General features: G+C 41.3%; 1 protein-coding gene across 2 annotated transcripts in view; it reads left to right on the plus strand.

Moving 5' to 3' along the window:
- Nucleotides 1–22742, plus strand: part of adcy2b (adenylate cyclase 2b (brain)) — a 92019-nt gene that overhangs the window by 40957 nt on the left and 28320 nt on the right. For both annotated transcript variants that reach the window (XM_077196424.1, XM_077196425.1), the window contains exon 3: nt 14388–14549. In XM_077196424.1, coding sequence (XP_077052539.1) covers nt 14388–14549 — 162 coding nt within the window. The remainder of the gene's footprint in view (nt 1–14387; nt 14550–22742) is intronic.

Below are 22742 nucleotides of genomic sequence, written 5' to 3' on the forward strand. Positions count from 1 at the left end.
GAACAAGGGGGCGTGGTAAACAAAAGACAATGCAAACACATAGCCCAAAACACAGGCCATGTGTTTGCACTCACAACATAAGAACAAATACTGACAATGGTATTATAGTCCACAGAATATCTAATGGGGACCATCAAAATAAAGTATAACCAAATGTTGTGTGGTAATTACCACCATTTCACCCCATTTATTTCAGTTCTTCCTGAGTCCTGGAAATGTGTTTGGGTCTGTATTTGATGACAGCGCTACTTCTTATATGTTATATGTTCTATAATCATTATTTTAATGGGAGGCTTTCAGATTATCAGATTATTTCCATTTGCTTTTCTAATACAAAAGCAGTGCAGACTGGTTAACCGGACATTAAGATCCCTGTAGACCACATAATCTTATTCACTATGAAAAAGCAAACCTTCTAAGTGTATCTTCTGAATTTACTACCATCTGTTTCCTTAGCAACCCTTGTTATTATTAAGTTGTATGTGATGATCTTATAGCAATGATATACGAACACATTCTACCAGATCAATATAGCAATAACATCATGATATAACATAACTCTGATCTCTATATAAAGTCTTATATATATTATGTGTTAGAGCTGCACTCCTTATGAAATTTGCTAGTATAGAATATATATAAATATAATGCATATGTATCTGAATGAATTATCATTCATTTATGAGAAATATCCCATTGCCTTGTTTGACATGTCTAGGATAGGGTTATTTTAGTATCACTGAGATACTATTTTAGTTTTTATTTAAGTGGTAGGCAATGTGTTTCATAAACACGTATTGTTATACTGGTTGAAGCTCTCTTCACATCTTGATAGCGATTAATAATAGAAGTTGTCTAAACATAAAAAAAAAAAATTATGTATATCTTTTTTATTTTTTGTAAATCGCAGGACCAAAAACCGTTCGTCCAACAGTTCGTAGTTTTTTATATATATCTTAATTTTTATTTCAGCTTTAGCGTTAGTTATGTTAGGACATCAAGTTAAACTAAATGAACGCTGTCGTTTTTTGTTTGTTTTATTTCAGTTAAAGTTTATTGTATTTCAAGTGACAATTTTTATGGTTTTAGTTTCAGTTTAATAACCCTGATCAAGGAATAATTTAGCTGAAAATGTATTAAAAGAATCAGACACGCTGGATGATTATAAAATCTTTTATCAACTCAAGTAATCAGATTCTCTACAGGGACACATTAATAATGAGCTAAATTATAATTAGACTTGTTAATATTTTAAAATATCATTAGATTGGATTGATGATATTTGGATTCTTGGCTTTGAGTCGGGCAGCTGAACATTTTTACCATCTAGTGCAAATGGGAAATCAGTGATGCGCATTCAAAACCTATGCAAATCGAATTGGCAGGTACTGCATGTTTGTGATAATTCATAACTCATTAATACGAGCAAACCACTCCAAATGAGATCTGAGAGTTTCACAGAGCTCAACCCAGCTGTGACTGTATTTGTTCTCAGCCAAACAAGTCATGATCACTAAGACTGGCTAGAAGAAAAAGACCTACGCTGTATGTGAAGATACAGTGGCATCCAAAAGTCTGAGTCCACAATGAAAATCTGGGATTCAGAATCTAATTTATCATTGATCTATCATTTTGATATTGTATAAAATCTTTGATTTCTGTCATCGAGGCACAGATTTTCGTTATGCTTGAAGCCATGTTCCTGACTCTAGTTCCCAGACATGTGGTGGGACGAGGAGTGAATATTTGGGATTCACCTCTAAAACATGGGCTGATGTAGTGTAAAACAACTGAATTGAACTGCCAGTCTTAATCCTGTGAGCAGATAGACCATAACCCTAAGCAGGCATGGAACTGGCAAGCAATCAGTTCATTGGAGAAATTAACCATTTACCCTTGCCAAGTTTTGAGGCTGAAATCCGACACTTCAAAACTTCAGCAATAACTCAAACTATCTGAGCAATCCGAGGTTAAAGTGCGAGACGCCCCGGCCCGAGAGCCCATCAGAGCATTCTGTCTGCTAGGGAATTCTCTATCCTTCACAAGCCAAATGTAACCATTTCTGACAGCTTCTCTGATCCTCCTCTGTAGCGGACAGAGTGGAAATGGCGATCGATAAGGCTCAAGACATGTTTTGTCTGAAAAAATCACTTCCCTGCAATCTGTTTGTTTTTTGGCAGTGTGTGTGTGTGTGTGTGGTCTGTGAGAGTGACCAAGCTGCCGTCTAGTGCCCTATCTGCCACTCCTCCGGTGCTATATTGGGTCCTCACTCACAAAAAAACAGCACTTAGTGTAAGAAAATGTGAAACATAAGCTGTAGAATATTTATGAGTGTATAACATCCTTCAAGCGTTAAAAATGTGAGGAAACGTGGGGTTTGGCACTAACTAAAAGTGCCAAAAAAAAAAAAAATTCTTGTTCTTTTGAATCAAGAAATATTTACATTCATCCATTTAGCAGAGGCTTTTGTATTTGCTTTACAAAGATTCTGGAATCGTTCAGAATAGTATAAGCATATACAGTGTAAAGCTCACTTTTTACACTCTATCTCATACACTGTAAAACATTTCTAACCTCCCCAACTCAAAATTATGTAGTGACTGTTCACATCTACATTTTTCAGTTGGCCCAAGTGAAATTCTGCAAATTTAATTTGGTCAATTTGGAGGTTAGACATTTTTTACAGTGTACATTTATGGAAATTAAGCAGCAAAAACATGTCATTCAGATGTCATCATGATGTCACTAACATGAACACATATTGGCATATTACTGTCCACATTTACTTTTACAAGTTTTCTGGCCCTCTTGTATAGTTTATTGCTTTTTGACTGTTTTTGGTGCAAGACATGTAGACTAACATTATATATTTAGATAATAGAAAACAGAAATACTAATAAAAATGTATAATATAATATATTAAGAAATAAAGCATATTGCCCATTTTCTCTTCATATATCATTTTCGGTAACACTTTACAATGAGGTTCCATTTGTTAACATAGGTTAACTGCATTAGTTAACACAAACTCACAATGAAAAATACTTACTAATACATTAGTAAAATCAAAAGTTGTATCATTATTAAATGGACTCGCTATCATGAACTAACAAAGACATTTTTTTTTAAATAATGTTAACAAATAGTAATAAATCATATAACAAATGTATTGCTCATTTTTAATTATATAAATTAATGCATTAACTAACGTTGGAAAATTGAACTTTATCTTAGTGTTTTTTCAGATTTCCCTTTTTCTTTTGAAATATATGAATGTTGGTAGTGCAAAGCTCACTTTCCAGTCTACCTCATTTTATGGAAACTAAGCTGCAAAAACATGTTATTCATATGTCATCATGATGTGAAAGACACAGTAACTACAAACAGCCTTTAGTCAGAAAGAGGATGGAAAATTATAATGAAAAACTAAATTATGACAGTTTTTGGTGCAATAAATCTTTTCACCTTCTTTCAAGGGCAAAGTATGCTATATTTCTTGTAAACTCTGCAAATCAATATTTTTATTTTTAATATTATATGATCTTTTGAGATAAAAGAGCATGATGTACACTGAAAACACATTGAAACTTTCAGAACTTTAATCTTTCTTTTCAGTCAAAAAAGTACATTTACTAAACTGAATTTAGGCAACTTTATGATAATAAATGCATCAACACTTGAGCTCCCACGTTTTTCCCACTGATTTAGGCACCGTTCGGTATTTATGGAAAGGGCCACCGGAGGAAAATAGGGGAGGGTCATGTCTTTTTATTCTTTGTTGAGGGGAGGGTCATTCAACTTTTTTTTAGTCTAGGGGAGGGTCACCCAACTTTTGTATTCATGAAAACAGCAAAATTTCAAAGTGGCTTGTTTGGTGAATATTTTTTCTATGTAGCTTTATGTAGCTCTCTCGGTCTCGGTCCCCCATCGCTATCAGATGGCTCTGACCCAACAAAAATCCAGTTTGGCGCTGTCTGGCAGTGCGCGCGTACTTCAGTACGCGCTCAGAAAAAGTGCATCATGTACAGAACGCCAATGAAATGTTTACCCGGCATAGCTTTAAAGCACGAGCAAATAATGAACTTTTGTGATTGCGAATAAGTGCAGTGTCCTGTGAGTGTAACTCTACCGCAGCATTACCTTGTGATATGAATGTACGTTGAGTGTATTGGGACTGAGGCGCAAGAACTGCAACTGATAGAATGTGCGCTGTACGATACTACCATATTTTAGTTTCCATTCTTATTGTGTTTCCACAACAATATTAGTGAGTAAATCTACTTAAATTGCCACCATAACAGTGGAGTGTGATGTGTTAGACGTAGCTGCCAGGGCTACCACATTTTTGAATTACTATTAGAATTATTTTAAGTTAACAATAAAATACGCAGACCTACACCAAGAAAAATAGTTGAGGATAATTTCTTTAAAGGGTAACTAAACCCCTGGTCAGAGCCTGACTCCACCCACTGGCAATAATTGAAAAATGCTGGAAAAGTAGGTAGAGCCCAGCGGAGGGGGGCGTACACCTGAGATGCATCTCTTTGTATGGAACCTGCCTACGTCACCAACAACCGCTGGTCACGAACCACCGCAACCACCAATAGGAAAATTCAACTGCAGTAGCCACCGTTCAACCTGAAGAGGGCAGCACTCAGATGTTTTTAAACCATATATTGTAGAATTAAAACACTTTAAACCCAAATGTCAAAAAATTTACTGGAATCAATAAACCGCATTTATGAAGCTCCATTCTTGCAGATCATTAACTAAAAAAAGTTGTTTTAGTGTTTAGTTACCCTTTAAAATTGGGCAATACCAGCGTTATGGATGTGACATTTGCAGTCAAAACTTGAAATATAAATGATCAGAAAATGCATTTAATACTGAATCTGTTTATATATCCATACCCCCTTAAGGAAGGAGTTAGAAAAATATCAGTCTGCACATGCGTTTTATATTTAATATGAGCGAAATACACATGTGACGTGACGCAACAAATCTTTAACTTTTAGGTGCCAAAATATTTTTTAATAATTCTACGAAGTTAGGCCACACTGCGCAAAACAAAAGTTGGCTAATAACCGGATGAAGAAGGGTCGGCCTCCACAGAACATAAAATATTATTTTTATTTTATTTTTCGTGTTCGCATTTATGAGGAAAAAAACAATGTTACGGACGCGACAGTTCAGAAAGCACAAAGCCTTTCTTTAAAGTAAATTTCGTTTTTTATTAATTGTATCTTAATTTTAATGAATGTTTCATCAACCAATTGCCTGGATTTAATAAATAACAAGTAAATATAGTAGAAAATAGATCATCATGACACAGAGTCGCCGGCGCGTGAACTGGACTCTCGTCTCATAAATGAACCGAAACTCAGCGTATAGAGTACTTGCCTCACAGACTTGAGAAATATATAGAAAGCTTGATGCCTACTTTTAAACAGAACATGTAAAAACGAAAAACAGACTGCTCTCTGCTTATGTAATCCGTATGAAATCTGCATTTCTCTCTGGCGCGTTACTGTGAAGATCGCAAGTCAGCATCATCAACTTCATCTTGAAGCCGACACACTGACACAGAAAAAACTTGTTTATTAATAAACAATTAAAATCTCTCCTTGCTATATTTTACATATTCATAATCATTACTTTTGCCGGTTCTTTGTGGCAGCTGTAAGATACTTTATTGGGAGCACCACCCTTGTTACATGAACGCATCACAACTGCATCAGCACCGAAAACATGATTTTTTTTTATTTTTTTTATCTAAAATAAAAAATTATGATACGAACCGAATTGTAGGTTTGGTCTATCATTACAGCCTTAGTAAGATGAGAAAGCAGGAGTTTAGTCGTTTGTCATGGTTGTAAAAAAATAATGGCTATCTGAACATCTTTGCCAAGCGCAAAGATGTCATGCCTTTTTCCAGGGGAGGGTCATGCCTTTTTTCACAATCATTTTGGAGGGTCATAGAAAAATGTATTACTGGCGAAGGGAGGTTCAAGTCTTTTTTGACTAAAGATCTCAAAACTCCTCCGGTGGCCCCTTAAATAAATAACGAACAGTCCCTTACGCCACTGAGGCCTATTGGGTGAGGTAATAAGATGAAAGCAGGATATATACAATTTTTCATAAACATCACATGAAGTAAGGATAAGAGTAGAATGTGGAAAAGTTTGCCAAATCTTGTGCTGCTTCTAGCTCTGTGTAGTTTTATATCATTCTGAAGGATCCCAGTGTTAGGAAAAAATGGCTGAAGTTTAACAGTGTTCCTGATCATTTTAGAATGAACAGTTTGAGCAGCACATTTTGTACAGCAAGATTGGCTTTGTAAACATGCTGTTACGACAGGTTGCAGGTTAAAAATGTTGTTATATAAAAATCTTAAAAAAAAATGCCTACTGTATTGGACAGCCGAGCCAGAGCACTAATAAATTGTACACTTATAATATGTTAGCGCAAAATTTATTACACCAATACACACATAGATAATTTTGAATTTTTAACAACTTTTGTTATTAACTGATTGTTATTGAGTCTGTTATTGATTTTATTTTAAATATATAAGTGGTTGATTGGTTACTTGCCAAATACCATTGGTTCCCTTTCAGTCGATAACGTCGGACGTAGTCGACGCGACTGAAATGGGATCACGCTAGGGAGCCTATCATCTTCGAGTACTATTGAACGAGCCAATGTAATTGGCGTGCGTGATTCGCATCACACACTCCGCCCCCGCGGCGCGGGTATAAATACGGAAGTGGATGCACGCACTAGTTGCCTTTCGCTTCGGAGCCGATCGTTTGATGTCTCTGAGAGTGCTGTTGTCTACAACGAGCGAGTGTGTCGGTGTTCTTCAGGAAGACTCTCCCAGTGCTGGTGTTCTACAGCGCGAGTGCAGCGGTGATCGCGAGCTTTGAGCTCTCAACTGCTGTTTTAACAGCAACAAATTTCTAAATGTGAGTGCTTCACTGTTTCAGTTCTCTGTTCAGTGTTGCCGCGGTCATTTCCCTGTGTGCTCCGGCACTGGTGACGGTCCTATTTTCTGAAAGAGCAACACGGGTGCGTTTGCGTCTTTTTCAAGATGTCATTCCGCCCGTGCGTTTCTGGGTGCGGTCGTTCCCTGTCTCTCTCTGATGGTCACAACTGTTGTGTCACGTGTTTGGCTTACAGCACGCTGAGACAGCTTTTGTGGACAGCTCATGTTTTCACTGTGGGAACATGACTGTCGCAGTGTTGAGGGCGAGACTCGCCTTCGTTCGCGGAGAGCGAGTCCCCATTACCATGCCCCACCCTCGGGTGCTGTGTGGGATGGGTGACCGGAGGATAGTGTTGGATGTCCCGCCCGGTAACCATTCCCTGTGGGCTCCTCACTCCTCCCTTCCACTGCAACCACTGGAGCCTCCTGTGTTGTCTGCTGGTCCATCTGTAATGGGTGGGCCAGCGGTTTCACTCGGGGCTCCCCTGGAGGACAAGACGCCGATTGCAGCATCAGAGGGTGAGCTGACTTCTGGAGATGATGACTCGGCTGCATTGTCTCCCTCCGGGAGTTCAATGTTGCCCGAGCCGGATCCAGAATTATCAGCTATGCTGAAACGGGCCGCCGAGGCTGCCGGGCTCGAGTGGAACCTCCACCGTGTCCCGTTCAGTCTCGGTTGGAATCTGGAGTTTGGTATCTTGGGGCGGGCCGCGCTGGTTCTCAGCTCGCCGCCCCAGTGCCTTTCTTTCCCGAAATGCATGGAGAGCTTATCAGGTGGTGAACAGCATCTTTCTCTGCCAGAAACTGCCTGAATAGCTTTTCCCCCTCATTACCCTTGATGGAGGAACGGTGAAGGGTTGCGAGGTGTCCCTCCATTGGAGCGGTCTGTCGACACAGGTGCACCTGTGTCCGGCGGCCGCTGCCTTTTGGGGGGATCCTCGTCTCCCCCCTAAGGCCTGTGAGTTTCGTCCGTTCCGACGGGCAGAGCTTACAAGGCCTGTGGGCAAGCCCCTTCCTCTTGCGTGCCATGGCGTTGCTGCAGGCTGGGGCACCCATGGCATGCACGAGGGTAATCCAGACCGTGCGCTCATAGGTGAGCACCGCACTGCATCCGACCTCACCCTCCGGGGTACGGGTGTCGTAGCGTGCGTGATCGGTCTGGCGATGTCCACCTTGGTGGTCCAGTAGCGCCTTCGTTGGCTCAGCCTGGTTGGTATGGCGGATGCGGACAAGGTTCGGTTCCTGGTCTCCCCAATTTCCCAGGTTGGGCTGGTCGGCGACGCGGTAGAGAACTGCATCAATCAGTTCTCTGCCGCTCAAGCACAGACGGAGGTCATCCGGCACATCCTGCCCCGGTGGCCAGCTGCTGCCTCCACCCGCCGCCGGTGGCAGCTCCTCCGCCTGCTCGTCGCCGTGGGCGTTCTCCGGCCGCCGCTCCTGCTGGGCCTCCGCAGCAGCCTCCACCCAGGCCTCAGCAGGGAGCCGGCCGCAGTAGAGACGCCCAGCCCGCTCCAGGCGCTGCCAAGCCAGGTGGCAAGCGACAGCGAAAGCATTCCGGAGCGGGCCGCCCAGGAATGGATGAGATGCTCTTGGAGTGGCACGATCACTCCCTCCCCCCGGGTGAGGGCCGGGTGGAGCCTTTGTTTGTGTGTGTGTCTGTTCCGCCGCTGGCTCCCTAAAAAAAAAAAAAAAAAAAGCGGAGCAAGCGGTACCCACACTTCAAAGAGAGAGCAATTTCATCTGTTCCTGGGTCCCAAGAGGGCCAGTCTGGCGGGTGTGACCCTGTATAGCCTTACACCCCTCAGCTCCCCCTTGGTCGCCAGCAGGCAGCTTGGTGCGTTCGAGGACCCGGTCATCCGCCTTCTCACGCGCCCCCTGCTGCTTGTGGAGACAGGTAAGTGTTGCACAGCACACTAACACCACTCTCTCTACTTTGCTGCCCCACCTCAGGCTCGGCTACCCCGCTCAAGTCAGTGATAGTCATCACATTAGGTGTTGAGCAGACGTGCTCCTGAAAATTCAGTGATATTCATCACACCGAGTGTTGAGCAGTGCTCCTGACTTGTGCGTGCTTATCTTATCCTGCTGGCGAAGGATTTGATATAGCCGCTCCTCCAGCCGGTACGAAGGCCAGTTGTAAACTCGTCCTTCGTGCTACTAGGTGGTGGGTCGTGACCATCTTGGCCCAAGATTGGTCTGCAGCTTTGACCTGAAAGACATGTGCTTCAGATCTCTACCTCCCGCACCGCAGGCCATCCTGTGTGTTGCGTCTAAGGGTGGAGTATCAGTACAGTGTCCTTCCCCTCGAGTGCTCCAGAGCCCGTTGGGTCTTCAGGTCAACTGGAAGAGAGTAATCTCGCCCACGGGCTGAGTATCTCTTTTCTAGTTTTGGAGAGGTACTCGGTCCAACATGTCTCTCCAATGAGAATGTGTTCAGCTGGTGTTGAAGTGAGAAAGGGTCCCACTGAAAGAACTTTCAGAGGCTCCTGGGGTATATGGTAGTCGCAGCCTTTGGCTCCCTCCATATGTGACCGCTTCAGCGCTAGCTTCACGATCGAGTCCCGAGGTGACCGTGGCAGAGCAGCTCACCCTGTGTGACTATAGTTCATCCCGGTCTGCTGCCAAACCCTCTTCAACAGAGCGGCCATGTACAAAGGGCGTGTTTTAACGGGGGCCTGGGCGACCCCCGACTACACGGGCATTCGTGCCTCGAGTTGTTAGACATTGCGACCGTTGCGCAAGCTTCCCCTGCATGTCACAAACTCACCCGTCACCTCCTCCTTGGAGTCAGACGCTTCTGAGGGCGCCTTATTCCACTCCTCCCGCTTACTCAATCGTGCCGCCATCGAGCCTCACGACAGTTATAGCCAGGGCAAGTGGAGACTCCATCCCCTGGGTCCGGCTGGGTCATGACCATTCCGGGGCCGCTCAGTTGCCCCCCCGGTTTTATTTTTCCGCCAGTGTTTGGGTAAACCGAGCGGACTACCCTTGGACAAACACTGGGACCCAGCGGCCCCAGGGGCCCGCAGAAATGCGTTTAACCCCAGTGAGCCTTCTAAAAGTGACTGCGACTCATGGTCGCCTTGCGCCTGCAAGTCAGTGAAATCATCACTCTTCATGTTGAGCAGATTTGCTCCTGAAACTCAGTGAAGTTCATCGCACTCTGGTGTTGAGCAGCAATGCTCCTGTAGCTCAGTGAGTCCATCACAGGTAGCTCAGTGAATTCATCACACGCAGTGCTGAGCAGAAATGCTCCTGGTGCTCAGTGAAGTTCCTCGCACTCAAGTGTTGAACAGAAATGCTCCTGAAGCTCAGTGAGTTTATCACACTCAGGTGTTGAGCAGTAATGCTCCTGAAGCTCAGTGAACTTGTCACACTCAAGTGCTGAGCAGAAATGCTCCTGTCGCTCAGTGAGGTTCTTCGTACTCAAGTGTTGAGCAGAAATGCTCCTGAAGCTCGGTGAGTTTATCACAATCAGGTGTTGAGCAGGAATGCTCCTGAAGCTCAGTGAACTTGTCACACCCAAGTGCTGAGCAGAAAATGCTCCTGAAGCCCAGTGATCTTCACATGTTGTGTTGAGCAATGCTCCTGTCTTTTGCGCCCGTCACTTGCACCTACGTGCCATGTCAGGAGAGGAACAGGTCTTCATAGTTGCCCCTTATTGGCCCAACTAGACCTGGTTCCCTTCAACAGCCTTCCTGACTTCCCCTGGAAACTCTTTCGGGGACGGGGCACGATGGCACACGCGTTCTTCCCCCGGAGATTCCGGGCGGTCTTACATCTGAACGCGGAGGTTCAGGTGGCTATCACAAGAACATGTGATAGTTACCATCACTTCTGCGAGCACCCCCTAGAATTGGGTAGCGTGCTTACGCCTTTAGAAGTGGAACCTAGTCGTTGAGTGCGTCTTCTCCCCTGAGGAGATCCTGAAAGCTTTCGATCACTTCAGTGCTCTCTTTCCTGCAAAATGGGTTGCAGTAGGCTGTTTTCCTAAATCACCCTCAAAATGATGTTGCCTCGGTGTTTAAACGACGCTCATCGTGTTGCAGAAGTATGCAGAAGCACGTTCTGATCGTCAGGTTCCTGAGGAGCAAGGTCTTGTAAATCCTTGTGTCCCTCTTTATCCTCTTGGGCCTTGTCCCTGGTGCGACTGCACTGCAGAGACCGCCCCTGAGCCACTGCAGGTAGTGAGTTAAAAATTCTGTTATATCAGTTCTCCTGCTCGCGTGGTCTCTACTAGAGGGTAGGGACTTGCTCGCTTTCGGTCAACGTATTGTGCCTGGAGTCTGGGCCGGCTAACTCTCACAAGCTGAGACCCCGGCTCGGATTGTGCCCAAGGTTCCTACCTCTCCCGTAGTAGGAGCAGGTGGTGAGCCTGCAAGCGCTGCCCTGGAGGAGGCAGATCCAGCCCTGGCTTCTCTGTCCGTTCGCTTGGACGTGTACAGAATGCAAGTCATAGACCTCAGACCAGCTCTTCAAATATCTGTTGGAATTCAGCAGAGAGGGAAGGCTGTTTCCATGCAAAGTTGCACTTAGTGCTTGCCTTCATTTCGGCAAAGATCCGAGATGCAACATGTCCACTTAGGTGTTGAGCTCCTCTATGATGAGTGTAAAGTGCTCCGCCTGGGCGTTGACGATATACTTTGCTAAACAGATTCTAGAGTTGGGGGCTGGACGACACCTAGTTGAACCGCTGCTTCCCATGGGCTCCCTTCTCATGAAGCCAGTTTCACCGTGAGCCCGGTTCAAGTGTCGGCTTGCTGCGCCATTCCCCTCCTATGGACTGGATACGTGCGCCTTTCTACTCCAGTTGAGTTCCCTTAAAATTGAACCCTGTTGAGTTCCTCCACACCCCTCCGACGTCGGACGTGCGGAACGTCTGGTGTTAGGCCTACCACTCGTAAGCAGTGTGGAACCTGTGTTAGGCTGGGTCCATATGTTGCGGTCCCTTCGGTGACCCCATGTGTGTATTCTTCCACGATACGGCTCCCTGCGGTGAGCCCGTGTCTTCCCTCGGCAGAGTCTCTCTGCCGTCACTGTCCGGTGTGTCTCCCCCCGTCTTAGGCTGGAGCCACCCCAGTGACATTCCATATGTTAGACTGCCCGGTTTCCGCCCAGTTCATATGTGTATTCTCCACATTTCCTCCCTCGGGTTGGATGTGGCTTCCGCAGCGTCCCTTCCTTCCAACGTACGGGGAACGCTTTCCCAGTGGTCCTGTAGGAACAGCAGTGACTTCCCTGGCCTAAGCCCTGTCCTTCCCCGCGTTAAGTTTACGGGGGCATCAGGAGGCTTTGGTTTAGGCACTGGAAGGTGGCAGCGTTAGTGGCGTGTTCAATGGTTGATCCCATTTCAGTCGCGTCGACTACGTCCGACGTTATCGACTGAAAGGGAACGTCCTGGTTGCGTATGCAACCCACCGTTCCCTGAAGGAGGGAACGGAGGACGTAGTCCCCTTGCCACTACTGCTGGACCACCGCTGACCCCGGGTTACTCTCGGCTCCTCAGCGAAAAGCAACTAGTGCGTGCATCCACTTCCGTATTTATACCCGCGCCGCGGGGGCGGAGTGTGTGATGCGAATCACGCACGCCAATTACATTGGCTCGTTCAATAGTACTCGAAGATGATAGGCTCCCTAGCGTGATCCCATTTCAGTCGCGTCGACTACGTCCTCCGTTCCCTCCTTCAGGGAACGGTGGGTTGCATACGCAACCAGGACGTTACTTGGTATTTGCAAGAATATCAGTGTCAAATTGAGCTCCAGTCTCCCTCACCATGAATCTTGAAACTTTCCTGTAATAAAGGCATTTGCACACAAACATGTCAAATTGTCATCATTGATTGAGAACCTGTCACATCGTGTCTGGTTAGGACAGTGTTTCCTTAACGTTCGCATAACCAAGAAAAGACATTTGTGTGTCCATATTATACTATTTTAAAGGTTCCTGATTTTGTTTTGAAGTCTCCTACAACAGGTTTACATACATCAACGGTGAAAAAAACACTTGAATTTTCTCATAACATACATTACACATTTCAATGCATTTTTCAATGTTTCTCAAACAATTCGAAGGATGAATCTCTAAATCCCTCCTTTCTGAGAGCCTGCTCTGCGCTGATTGGCCTGATGGCCCAGTCTGTTGTGATTGGTCGACCGCTTACATCGCCTGTCGGAAGCTAAACGCCCATTATCATAACTGAACATAGGTTCTGTCGGAAGCAGAATGTGTATATTTCTAATTCATTGCGGTGCACATGCGGGAACTGTATCAATAATGGTGCATACGTTAGCCGAGCTCTAACGTGAATGGCTGATGTAACATTAAAGTTTGCAAAACAAATCTTGCTACATTTTTTGATAAAAATCTTTATCTTTACTCAAAGTAGTAAGAATGACAGACAATCTGCATTAAAACATAGTCATAGACACAGTTTTAGGTAATAGTGGCCCACAGCTGATTTGCAGTAAGACAGTAATAACATGAGTTAGCCAGAGACATACACAATATAAAACACAAAACTAGGAATTTTGAACACCCGGTAGAAAATATACATCAATAATTATTCATACTTACAGGTTGTGATTCTGAGGAGCAAGCTGGTCCAAATAAACTGGGGTACTGACTCATCTTTCAAGAGCAAGTGTTTTGCAAATCCCGCGTTAAACTTCGAGAAGCAGTCGTCAGTAAAATGCTGTTTGTGGGCGGGTTAAGTTGTTCACGGCGGACAACATAAAACATAGCATTATGCAAATGTCTTATCTAGTAACGCAGAACTGTAATGCAGTGGGATTCTAATTACAGATGACACGTTTAGGCGGAGTCGTTTCTTTCTTTTGGGAGACAATGGCCTTGTCCCAAATGGCACACATCACATACACTTTCGGTCTTGTGAACTTAGCCACCGCGTGCATATGTCTGTTAAGTTAATGAGACAGAGTAGGGTGTCCCATTTGTATTAGGTTTCAGAAGGGTGCTCGCGAGCACCCCCTTTGCGGCCGATATACGCCCTCGATGCACACTTTTGCCGAGCCCGCACTGAAGCGAGCTCCACAGCAGACTTCTACCCGGGCATTACGTCCCGAAAAGTACCAATGACTTTATTTATCGTGCACTTTCGACAACTTTGTAGAACGTTTACATTCACAAACAGCTATATTACACACTGCATGAAAGAGAATATTCTAAAAACCATAAGAGGGGCACTTTAAACATTCAGAGAACATTCAAAATAACATTTTGTTTATAGGGAACATTTAGCAAAAAAAAATGTTTGAACATTTGTTTTGTTTTTTAGCTTTGTTTATAATAAATGCAGTGTCTATCCTGAACTGATCTCTGTCCTGTATTTCTGAACTGTAGATGTTAAGTGGCAGTCTAATGCTCTGTTAACTCTGTTTCCAGGTGTCATTTTTCCTGTTTATTGTGTTTGTGGTGTACACCATGCTGCCATTCTCCATGAGGGATGCCGTCATCGCTAGTGTCCTCACTTCAACCTCCCACACGCTAGTGCTCAGCATCTGCCTCTCGAACACTACCGACCACATGGAGGCCCTCGTTTGGCAGGTAACTGTGTGTGTGTGTGTGTGTGTGTGTGTGTGTGTGTGTGTGTGTGTGTGTGTGTGTGTGTGTGTGTGTGTGTGTGTGTGTGTGTGTGTGTGTGTGTGCGTGCGCGTGCGTGCGTGTGTGTGTGTGCACGTGTGTGCATGGCATTCCAGTTGATTTGGTTCACTGAAATTGTGTGGGCTGAGAAAGGAACAGCTAGTATCTAAGAATAAACGCCGACAGTCTTTTAGCATCAGAATGACACAAAAAGAACCAACGATTTTTTTCTTTAAAAAGTTGTCTGAAACATGAGAATATGTTTGAGAATGAGAGTCAGAGAGAGAGCAAGTGAATGTAGAAGGATGTTTCTACTCTGTTTCCTGTAGGGGTGGTCAGGGGTGAGGGTGTTTCGCCATGACCTACAGTATATTGCTTTGATGACATGGGAGGGCACACTTCCCAGAATCCTTTAGCCTGGTTGTTTGTCATCATATGGCCTCCCGATTTAAATGACACACATTCTTGCAGAAATAACTGGTAAAGTTTGTCCATCCGGTGCAATTCCACAAGGTCAGCTTTTTCAAATGTTTGTCATTTGGTCTTGATCTTCTTCTCTTTAAAGCTTGAGATATTAAATATTAGTCTATTTTATTGAGCTTTTGGACAAAAAAGTGCAATGCATTAGAACGATAATTGAGAGATGTACAAATAAACGTACCTTAAAACCCTGATATAACATATAATAACATAAAAAAATTATTTCTGTATAATCAAGTCAATTTAATTTCCTTCAGTCCAGTAAATGTCCATATTGATGTTTTACTAACAATTAGTTATTCTTACATTTACTAAAAATCAGTAAAGATTTCATAGAAAAAATACAACAGAAGGCATAAACCAGTTTGTGTACAACAGGGTTTTCAGCAATTTTTTTTATCATGGTGACAATTTAGAGGCCTTAGAAATGTACGTATTAAATATGATGGGGGCTTTATAGGGTTAAACACTTTAGCATTGGGCGGGCGAGTTTAGCATGGTCAGAGAATATATCTTGAATTGTTTGGCAAACCTAAATGTAGTGAATCTATGTAGAATGAGTATAAGTGAAGAAATAAAATGTCAGAACAAGCAGTCGAGTGAGATGGAAAAACATGATAAACAAAAGATAAACTTAAAGGAGCCGTATGTAAGATTGTGGCCAAAACTGGTACTGTATTCACTTTCAAATTACTGTAGAGCGGTGTATCCCCTTCTCCTCCTCCCTGACTCGAAGTTGCCAGATAGGCTGCAGGATCCAGCAGGAACGTAGGCTGCTACAAGAAGCTTTTTCTGTTAATTATGTTTATGCTTCAAATGAGAGATGTTTTGCAAAGTAATTATATATTGCAAAAATGTACTAATGGCGATTAGCCAAATATAATCATAAAGATGTACGCTCGTATGTGACAGTACATTGTTAGAACAGTAGCTGTTAGTCTAACTTGTAACGGTAGGTATCTGTCATTAACATAAGTACAAGCACAATCCTCTGTCACTGTGTGTAACCGATATCAAAGATACAGCTATTCATTTAGCTGAAGCTATAAGTGAAAGCGACCAGCTGTATTTTTTGACTTACCCTGCTGCAGTACACGTCCATAACGCTAAAATATGTGATGTGAAAGATTACATGTCATTATTTTATTTTTGGCTGTAGAACTTGCATGATAAACAATAATGGGCGTGCTAATGTTGTTTTCCTCAGCGCCTCAGCATAATGACAGAGAAATGGGCTCTGAAAATGCATTGCTAATGTTAGCAATGACGATTCGCAGTTTTTATTACCCAAACAATTCCTTACCTTTCCAATTCGATGACCCACCTCCTCCATATGAGCTAACGTAACGTTACTTTGCACTTACATGCATAACTTTGTTCGACTGTCATGAATATTTGAAATGTCCATTTACATCAAGTACAAGTTAGCCAAACATAGATGAATCTTAGTTACCTGTCCAGAAATTTTTCTCCGTTTTCAGCCGTCTCCATCTTTCAAAGGCATCTCCTATACAGATCCTTGTTTTATTTCGGACTTTGTCATTAGTATTTCGGATTCATAACAAGTTTTTTTTAGTTTCGCAACATTAGACATTTTTTATCCGATTCCGACATGTTTGTAGCTGCAGCTGTGATAACTAGAGCAGAGCTGGGAACCCGGATGCCGCTACACTACTGACTTTGTGATTGGTAGATAGGTGGAGGGTGGCGCATCAGACCAAAACACAAGATGGCAACATCAACATCAGTTGAGGGCTGCAACTTTTTAAATGACAATATCCTGGCCAGACTACTGTTGTCAGTGATATAAGTATTTGAAATGAACATGATTTCTTAATGTCTAGTGACATATCAGGGCCATTTTATGTTAGCAAACAAACTTAATGCCTCCATGCAACTAGTTGTCAGTATAAAATCTAACATTAGTGGGCAAAGAGAAGCCAGCAAAACACAAACAAAAACTTGCTGGACCTGTCCCAATACCCACATTGCGGTCTTAAGTGTGCAAGACTGTACCAGATCTGATTAATGCCAAAGCTCAGTACCATTAATGCATTAACGTTTCAAACCATTATTTGAGAAAAAGCTCATCCCCTCATTCATTAATCATGTTCAGGAACTCACGTGGACTGAAATTGCGAAAATATAAGAAAATGAAATCTTTCAAGTGTAAGTTAAATTAATTAGAAATTGCATATAATTTGGTAGTAAAACATAAAGCGTTGCACATTTTATTGGTGCAGAGATTATTATGTGTATTTTGTAAAACATTTGCAACTGGTATTTATCACTTAATTATAAGCACGCAATTAAATTGTGCCATCTATCACATAGGGACTTGTGAACAGACATTTAGAAGTTTATTTGGTAAATAAAATGGAAATAAAAATCGACCAACACAATATTGGCAGTGTGGTGGTAGTGGGGAGTAGGGTGGTGATGGTAATGACAATGGTAATAGATAATAAATGGTTACTTTGTTTACGCATACACACACATGCACATACCCACACTCACACCCGCTCACATACACACTTAGATCAAACACTGAAATCACTTTTATGTCACTTCTGGAATTATGGATTTACAAGATTGCTCACTGCTGCACTATGTTGGTTTGTATGTATGTTTGACTGTTAAATAAAAAAATAAAATTAATAAAAAAAAAAAAAGAAGTTTATTTGGTAACACTTTATTTTACAGTGTCCTGCCTTGTTACACTTTGCATGTAGTTACTGTACTAATATTTATAAATGATGCATCATTACATGCTGCTAACCCTAAACCAAACCCTATATAGTAAGTGCATGTAGTTCATTATTTTTTACAAAAGTCCCTTTCAAGGAAACACCTCCAAGCAGCTATTTCAGTCATCCAAGACCAAGTCCTATCTATTTGAATGGGTAAATCCTGAAATTTCAAAAACTGCTTCCCGAACTCACAATTAAATAACATATTTCAAATCAGCAACAAAATCTGACATCAACTGTCCCATAGATGTTGTTTATTGTGCTCAAATAGCACATGTCTCAGGTTTCGATGTGAACCGGAGCTTCTAACTGCAGCTGCAGTGACTTTACCAATCAGCGATTGGCTCTTTTACTTAGAAGGTGGGACTTATTCCACCATATTGCGCATTGCAGTATCTCCCATTCATAACTTAAATCTTTTAAATAGATAAAGATGCATTTAATTATTTACATTTGCATATTATATATTGGTACTTTTAAATTTTGGAGCAACTAACCCCATCCTACCCTAAACCTTCCCACTTCTCAACAATATAAAACAGGTTACAGGCAAATATAATATTAATGTATAATATAAGGTCAAGTGCAAAGACTGCAAATGTAAGGGTGGTTTCACTACAGTGGTTCAGGCTGCAGAATTGCCATATGACTAAAGAAACGTTATCAGTATGATAGTGTAAATCTGTAGATTTTTATTGTGTATTACCACCCACTGCTACTTACACCAATGACGGAAGTAAGCGCGTTTATATTAGCAAAATATGTGGGAGAGTGTTGCTATAGTGTGACAATATTGTATTGCAATAGGTAGCACTTTAAAGTTAATACCAACTCAAAACTGGTAAGCACGTCATTTGTAATTTAAATTTAAGGAGATGATGAAATCATATACCATTAATTGTACCTAATGTTTGTAAAATGTTACCTGAGGGATAGAGAGAGAGTAGAGAGAAAGAGAGATGGAAGGCAGACCTCAGATAGAGAGGAAGAGCAAAGCCCCAAGAAGAAAACTACATAATTACTAACAGCTTGCAAACCCTCTTTTAGTGTTAAAAAACTACTGTCAGGATTTACTAAAGATACGCAGTGAAAATTTAGTGCGGAAAAGGCGTGGACACAAGCGTGGTTATTTTTGCCGCTGACCTTACTGCATATCCATTTGTAGGAGTTTCCCTATCAGATGCAAAAATTTATTGGAGGAAACGAAGTATTTAAATGAATCATGTTTGTTTCTTTCTTTGTTCATTTTCAACCCTACATAAGTGTGGAAACTAAAATTCAAATATCACCATATATTTATTTTAGACCTTTTTTTAATGCAGGCTTTTTTAATGTCTTGTTGGGGCAAGTTGTCACATACATTTTAAATTTAATTTATTAGTTACCAAATCTGCTGGCCAAAATGCTGTTTTGATATTATTTTTTTTACTTTAGCCTTTAACATTTTAGCTGTTTCACATATTAAGTTGTTTCATAATTTCATAAAATTGTAAGTTTCATAATTATTATACTTTTTTAATTTAGCTGAACTTCCACTAAATATCAACCTTTTTTTGTATTTCATGTTTAAAAAAAATCCAATTCAACTCTGACAACTTGCCTCATATAACATGCTGACACAACACGTCCTGCCATAAGAGCAATATCCTTTGCATGTTGTCATAAAAGGTCAGTGTGTGTTGATTAATTGTACCTTATTTTCTGGCCAATAACAGTGAAAATAGCCAGGACTCTAACGTATGTGTCTATGCAGAAGATGACCTTTAAACATGAAACATTCCTGAGAAAATTAGACTGGAGTAAAAGGTGTGACAACTTGCCCCAATCTTCCCAATGTATACTATCACTATATCTCTTTTTAGCTTTATAAATGTACATATCAACTATGTTGATTGCACTTCCCTTCACTGTTTTTTTTTTTGTTCTGCTACTGTACTAAAGAGTCTTATGTAACTCTTAAATAATAATTCATGCCTACCTTTCAATCGATTTTCCAGATCCTTTATTTTTCCTAAGCAGATCTCAAGCAGAAATGTATTCCAGACCAGACCTAAACACAGCGCATGTTACCAAGGAAACACTCTAGTCACATGGTCCACAGAAACACAAAAATACTGGCTGTCATCATGTTGTGTTCAAGAGACAGGAGCATTACATTCAAGAATCGAGTAGTGGAAGAACATAGGATGTTGTTTTAAACTTGTTATCCAATCCAATTTAATACCTTAAAAATAATGCTCCTTTAGATCGGTAAACACTTAGACCGCAGTCAGTCCTCCACACTATTCTCCAACAGTAGAAGAGCTTCATTAAAAACCAACCTTAACGACCCTTCACATTCAGCACTAACAGTTAATCAAGCTTCCTGCCGCTCTTATTAGAACCTTTTTATGTAAGGCGCTCTCAAGAGCTCCAGGTCATACCTTGTTTGTTAGAGCCTTTAAAGGCTTTGTACGTCACTTTCGGGACATTTACTGCTGACATACTTAAAAGAAGGTCTCGAGTTAATCAGAGACTGAAAAATTATCAAACAGGGTCACATCTGTCTGGGTCACAGACACAGTTGTTGAGATGATGTCACATGCCAGTGTTTTGTAATTAAGCTATGGTTCCCCACAGACCCGGCACTGTGCTCATTTACTTGCCTGCCCTTTTCCTCTTGTTCAGTGATTACAGCCAGAAGAAGTCTGCTCTCGAAGGATCTGTCCTATAAAACTCTCCCAGTGAGATACAGGTGTGTCTCATGGCAGGTGGACCAGGCCTGAAATAGCACACGCTTGAAAAGAGAGAGAGAGAGAGAGAGAGAGAGAGAGAGAGAGAGAGAGAGAGAGAGAGAGAGAGAGAGAGAGAGAGAGAGAGAGAGAGAGAGACAGAGAGAGAGAGAGAGAGAGAGAGAGAGAGAGAGAGAGAGAGAGAGAGAGAGAGATGCTCGTCGTGTGGTCTTTGGTTAATATCACTTGAGAGCAGATTATGTTATTTTGCCATTTCCAAACAAGCTGCAACCAAAAAAGGGTGAAAATACTATTTAATTGTATGTGTTTTGAATACATAAAATGCTGTTAAAATGTTATTTTCATCACAGCATGCTATTTAACACTTTAAAAACTTTTGTAATACAAAAAAATATTATTGAAATGTTGCTTTATTTAAATGATTAAAATTGCTGTTAATTAGCTTATTAATTTATTAATTTAAAATGATTCATTTGTTATTTTTAACAAAATTCAAAATCAAGCTGAATCAAAATATAATGTTAGATGGAAAACTTAGAAATTAGTACTAAGTACTAAAATGAAGAAAACTAAAATTAATAAAATAATTAAAAAGCTTAATAAAATTGTTTTTAAAAACACTATGACAAAAGCATGTAACAATTTCTAAAACTTAAAATTAAATTAAAATGAAATTTGAACATAAAGTTCAAAATATGAATAAATACTTTAATAAGTAATAATAAAATAACACTGATTATGATTTTTTTTTTAAATATGTTAGAATTTGGGGGAAATTTGTCTTTATGCAAAATGTAATTTATAATTTCGTTGTTGTTGTTGTTGTTGTTGTTGTTGTTGTTGTTGTTGTTGTTGTTGTTGTTGTTGTTGTTTTTAAGTTTGGGATGAATTGTAACTGGATGAAATTATCCCTAGTCAGACAAAGTCAGTCTATTATTACTAAAATGTTAAAATTCATAAAGTTCATTTCCATCACCCAATGCTAATATACACAATACAATACATTATTTGAGATGCTGTGGAAATTATACTGTGACGAGAATTTACTTTAAGAGAAAAAAATATAGATATACTCTTCTTGGACTTGGTTGGACAATGTCCAACACACACTGTTGGACATTAAAAACCATCCATATTTCCTATGAGCAACACACATTGGTCTGGAACACATTATGTGAGCGGAGTGGAGTGGAGTGGCAGCAGTTTCACCTCCCTGCTCAAAGTTTATGATAATCTCTTTATTGCAGATATTTAATGCTAAATTATATTGTCTTGGAATCCTGCTTGAAAGCAGGTTCCTGTTTCTGTTGAAGTCACTGACTGATAACAACACAGCTGCTTTCAGTATAGACGCAGCCAGAAAGAGTTTCAAGGCAAATGTGGTTGTCCTGTAGTATGTCAAGTTAATGTTCGATTAGTCAAGATCAATTTCTGGAAGCCAAACAATGTACCTTCAGATGGCGGGATGTTGTTAAGAAGCTCTTTGTTGACTGTGTTCCTAATTGATGAAGAGGGTTGTGTAATTGGCAGAAGTGAATGATGTTTAATCTGCTACAAAATGTCAGTGAGTGATATTAGCTGGAGGTTGTCGACTAATGAAAATGACAGACGCCTTTGTGCAGTCTGGGGTGAACCTTGAAGGGATAGTTCACCCAAAAATGTAAATTAGCCCATGATTTACTCACCCTCAAGTCATTCTAGGTGTATATGACATTCTTCTTTCAGACGAATACAATCAGAGTTATATAAAAAAAATATCCTGGCTCTTCCAAGCTTTATAATGGCAGTGAATGGCCGTTTCTGTTTTGAAGTCCATAAAAGTGCATCTATCCATCATAAAAGAGCTCCACACGGCTCTGGGCTTTAAAAAAAGTCCTTCTGAAGCGAAGCCATGCATTTGTGTAAGAAAAATATCCATATTTAAAACTTTATAAAGTAAAATAACTAGCTTCCGGCCAAACGAACATACGGATTCAACTTAACTGTAAAGCTCAACTTACGCGAATAATGCGACATACTGCTGATATTTACGCTATGCCATGAACGCACTATGCTACTTCTGACGTCATAAGTTGCGTATGGCCGTTTGGCCGAAAGTTAGAATTTTACTATGAATATTTTTCTTATACAAATGCATAGCTTCACTATAGAAGGCCTTTATTAACCCCCCAGAGCCGTGTGGAACACTTTTATGA

The sequence above is a fragment of the Siphateles boraxobius genome, unplaced genomic scaffold (assembly GCF_051911475.1).
Source record: "Siphateles boraxobius isolate OS27281-9 unplaced genomic scaffold, OSU_SipBor_1 35, whole genome shotgun sequence".
NCBI classification, from domain to species: domain Eukaryota; kingdom Metazoa; phylum Chordata; class Actinopteri; order Cypriniformes; family Leuciscidae; genus Siphateles; species Siphateles boraxobius.